The 4,466-nt window shown below is 38.5% G+C and overlaps 2 protein-coding genes across 2 annotated transcripts; both read left to right on the top strand.

The window, feature by feature from the left end:
- Nucleotides 1-1,819: 1,819 nt before the first annotated feature.
- On the top strand, nt 1,820-2,218 carry TEOVI_000514800 (uncharacterized protein; the record flags this gene model as incomplete). The annotated part of the gene is made up of 1 exon (XM_067219892.1): nt 1,820-2,218. One exon carries the CDS (start codon nt 1,820-1,822, stop codon nt 2,216-2,218), a length of 399 nt encoding a protein of 132 aa, XP_067075993.1.
- Nucleotides 2,219-2,311: 93 nt separating this feature from the next.
- On the top strand, nt 2,312-2,992 carry TEOVI_000514700 (uncharacterized protein; the record flags this gene model as incomplete). The annotated part of the gene is made up of 1 exon (XM_067219891.1): nt 2,312-2,992. One exon carries the CDS (start codon nt 2,312-2,314, stop codon nt 2,990-2,992), a length of 681 nt encoding a protein of 226 aa, XP_067075992.1.
- Between the last annotated feature and the right edge of the window lie 1,474 nt (nt 2,993-4,466).

Below are 4,466 nucleotides of genomic sequence, written 5' to 3'. Positions count from 1 at the left end.
ATTCAACACAATTCTGAAACTAAGTGCAGAAAACGCAACAGAAAACATCGCGCTAGCAGCAGCCTTAACAGAAATTGCCGCAGCACCACCATCGACAGCAAAAACAACCGACATCAGTGCCGCAGATGAGAAAAAAAAGGCTTCGACGCAATACAAAAAGCAGCACTCTGCAGACAGAAGGGAGAATGCAAATGGGAAGCAACAAGCGAAACAGATGGGAAGTGCAAACCTAAAGATGTAGAAGGACAGACAAACACAGCAGGAACACCTGCAGGACCTGCAGAGGAAGAGAAGAAAGAGGAGAAATGTGCAAAACACGAGACTTATAAGGGAAAATATGAAGGTGACAAAAGTTGTAAATGGGAGAGAAAAACTTGCAAAGATTCCAGTTTTCTCGTAACTAAGAAATTTTCTTTAATTGCTGCTGCTTTTGTGAGCTTGTTGCATATTATCATTATAAAAATAAAGAATTTTCCCAGCTTTATTATTTTTATAAAATTTTACTAATATTTGCTATCTGATAACACTTTTTTGTGGAAATGTGCAAATTAGTAAAATTTTTGGGAATTAAAAAAAATCTGAAAACTTGGCGAGATAGCAGTACATCGGTGTAAAGTATTAGGGATAAAGAGTATGAAAAAATGAATATTATTCTAATTTTGTTTAGTTTATGGATATCAGAAGTTATGGAAATAATAATAATAATAGAAAAGTGTTGTGAGAGGGTTAAAAAGGGTCGAAGAATATTATTAGAAAACAGAAAAACAGTGTGTAAGAGGAGGAGATGGGACGTCCTCTATTTTATACAAAATCATTACGATGAGCATCACATATAGTAAGATGAGTGTAATAAAATGCGGAGGAGAGAGAGTGCAATGGAAATAACAAATGGAAGCGCTATATCATCCCCAGAAGTAACTACAGAGCAAAAGAGAATGCAAAATTAATTAAACAATAAGCGAAAACTAGAACAAAAGAAAATGACACACGAAACAGGGTGAAATTGTATCGCACATTTCGCTCAACAATTGATAAATGCCACTTCAGAGATGGTGACGACTGTATTTTCAGTCTTATGGTGGATCTTAATATCAGATGTAAAGAATTAAGAAGAATAGAAGCTTGATGAAGAGGTTCTTGGGCATATTTGAGGTAATATCGAAGGATTATAATAAGATATATAATTTCAAACATTTGTGGACAGCGATACAATATGTCTGGGAAGAGCATATTAAAATCATTTTTACCAATGTATTTCTGTATACAGCAAAGGTTGACAAAAGAAGCGGGCACTGCTTCAAATAAAGTATTTATGATCATTTTGAGGGCCATTATGAGTTTTTAAAAATGTGTAGCGATTCCTCTTCCAATTCCGTAAAGGTATACTGGAAAACAATTAGGAGTTTTTGAAAACCGAGTAATACATATAAAAGTGGGCGCTTATTCGCAACTAACTAATCGTATTAAGACAAGGCACAAGTTTTGAGTCCCAGCGGAGGGAGATTAGTACTCTATTTTCAAGTTACAAGGCATTGGATTGAAACAAGAGTGAATCCGATAGATATAGAAGAAACTTTCTCGTGATTAAAGACGGTAACTCATTGCCTGAACTATGTGTTTTTCCAAACAATTGTTTCGAAGCAACGGTACTGCAAAGATTATCTATTTTTATTAACAAAAACACCGGCAGACAAGGCGTAAGCATACAACAGCCAAACTAGGCAGCGGCAGCAACACTGTGGTGAAGAGAGCAGCTTGAGAAAGCATTTTAGATTTTCAAACCTGCCACAAAGAAGCGGCAACAACAGCATCCAGGAACATGAAGGCAACAGCAGTTCCGTTTAGTATACTCTATGTACTCGCCTCTCCAGGAAGTGCAAAACTCGAGGATTGTTCGGCTCCATGTACGTGCAAAGGTCGAGCTACAGTGCTTGCAAGACATCTAAAAAGCAAGCTCGACTCGGCAACACAAACAGCGAGCAAAAATGCGGAACAAGCGATAAAACTGACGGTGGCCACATCAGCTGGCGGCGAAACGAAGAAATTTCTAGCGCCTGTAGCGGCGATAGCCCTGGCAACAATAGCCAAGGATGCAGAGGCATCAAAAGATGCTACGCCAACCATAACCCAAGCGATCGAAACCTTCACAGCTGTGGCGAGCCATTATGGGTTGGTGGCCAAGCTAGCTGGAGAAGTGGCGGCGGCCATGGATGCGTGAGACAACAGCCATTACGGCGGCGCAACCGTAACGGCTGCGGATATAACACCCAAAACCGGCGATACCTGTCCAGGCGCCAAAGACAAGCTGCAAATGTCAGCCGAAGCGGCACAGTTTCCGCCAGACCTCAAGTTTAAGCAGACCGACCTGCACATGGCGGTTCAAATTGCATGTGCCCAAGCTGGCGGCGCTGCCTGTAGCGCAGCAACGGCAGGACACAAAATTCTGACAAAAGCCAGTTTCTCCAGCGAGGCCATCCAGAAAGCCGACGGAGCGCTAACCGCCGGTAAACACAAGCCCATAGAAACGGGGCAGCTGCTCACACAACAAACGCTTCCGACGGCACTAAATGCCGACACCGCCTCTATAAGAGCAGCAGTAAATAAGCTACAGCAAGTGAAGGCACTGACCGATAGCGATGTCTTCACAAATAACGGTGAGCTGCGCGAATACATAAAAACACAAATCCACAACCTGCAGCCAGCAGATAAAGAGCAGCCACCAGTAGCAACGCAGATAAGTGAACATATTTCGAAAAATTACGGCGCAGGCTCGACTGGTTTTTCCGATAAAATTTGGAAAGCAGCAAAAGATACACCACTCAAGTACTTAACCGCCAAACAGATTGAGAGGAAAAAACTCGAAATAGTGACTGACATCGACGATCTCAGCGCACCTTTAGCATTGTCTTTAAGCAAGGAGGAGACTAAACCAGAAAATCTGTGTGAAACTGCATCAATAGCCAAAAGCCCAAGGAGTATTGCAGTTCGATAACTGACAAAACTCAGTGCAACGGGAAACCTGGCTGTAAATTTAATGACGGAGAGAAGAAATGCGAAACTGACCCTGAAATAAAAACAGAGAAGAAAGCTGAAGGAGATGATGGGAAAGCAAGCTCCGATTGCAAGGATAAGCAACAAAAAGATTGCACTGGAAACTGCAAATGGGAAAATAATGCTTGCAAGGATTCCAGTTTTTTCCTTGACAAAAAATTGGCTCTCAGTGTGGCTGCTACACTTGTAAGTTTGGTAGCATTTTAAGGATTATTGCCCAATTTCATAAAAATTTATCAAATTTACTAAAAATTCATATACTTTAACATCTTTGTAAAACACTTGCAAATCAATTAATTTTAAGAAAATATGAAAAATCTGAAATTTTTAAATATGTGAAAAATATGCACGATGGGAATCATGGTTTAAAATAGTATAGTAATATGGTATGAAAATTTGGCGCTATGCTAATTTTTTTATTTGATTTATATTACTGTCACAATAGTAATAATAATGATGATGATTGTGACGAAAGGAAAGTGTTGATTGTGTGTGTATATACTAATATTATAAAAATATGATTTGTGAAGACTGAATGAAAAACAATACAGAACCACTTAAAACAGTTGTAGTGTTGCAACGAACAGAACCGAGGAAGTGAAGGTAAATGGAAAGAGAAATATTGTGATAAACAAAGGAATAAATGGAGATAGAATATGAACAATTCAATTTACAAACGTAAAGATGGTCACCAACATAGAAGTGAAGATGATGAGGGGCCAATAAGATACCGACGTAGTCTAGTGAAGAGACTAAATGGAGTTTCTACGTTTGATACAGTGGTAGATGCTACTTAAGGCAATAAATGTTTATTTTTTTAGATATATATGCTTATCTGTATGCTTTAAAATTGAAATACAGAACTTGTTGAAAATCGAATTATATCTTGGGATGGAATATCCCATTTTCTTAAGCTTTCAATGTTTTTCTTATAACCTTCTCAAAATTATAGAACAAATTAGGACATGAAGTTTTGTTTTTTGAAAACTTTACAGCTCCTCTAACATTTAGTGTGTTCAGACTTAGTATCACTTCAAGAAGACACAAAAACAAATACGACGGAGAATGTTCCTAGAAATCCTGGAGTATTTGTGGTTGCAGTTCAAACTCATGCACCTCAAGTATGGTGTAGGCTAATATTGAGTGCCAAACTAAGCAATGTTGAAATTGTCACAATTGCTATGGGCTGGTTGTATAGTCATGTTAAATGGCCTAGATGAGTTATGGAATATATAGACGGACAGACTGAAAGTGATGAGGATATTGTAATAGCTAAGGATGGTATGATGTTATTGTTTGATCAAGTAAAATATATGAGGAGGCCGTGGAATATTTTATACAAAATACTTCGGAAAATGAAGATAAGGTTAGTGAAGATCATGTGGAGAGATGCTAATAGTTTTTTAATAGTGGTA

This window comes from Trypanosoma equiperdum, assembly GCF_001457755.1.
Source record: "Trypanosoma equiperdum strain OVI genome assembly, contig: ctg_1005, whole genome shotgun sequence".
Classification (NCBI taxonomy): Eukaryota; Euglenozoa; class Kinetoplastea; order Trypanosomatida; family Trypanosomatidae; genus Trypanosoma; species Trypanosoma equiperdum.
This window is presented reverse-complemented; position numbering and strand designations above follow the sequence as displayed.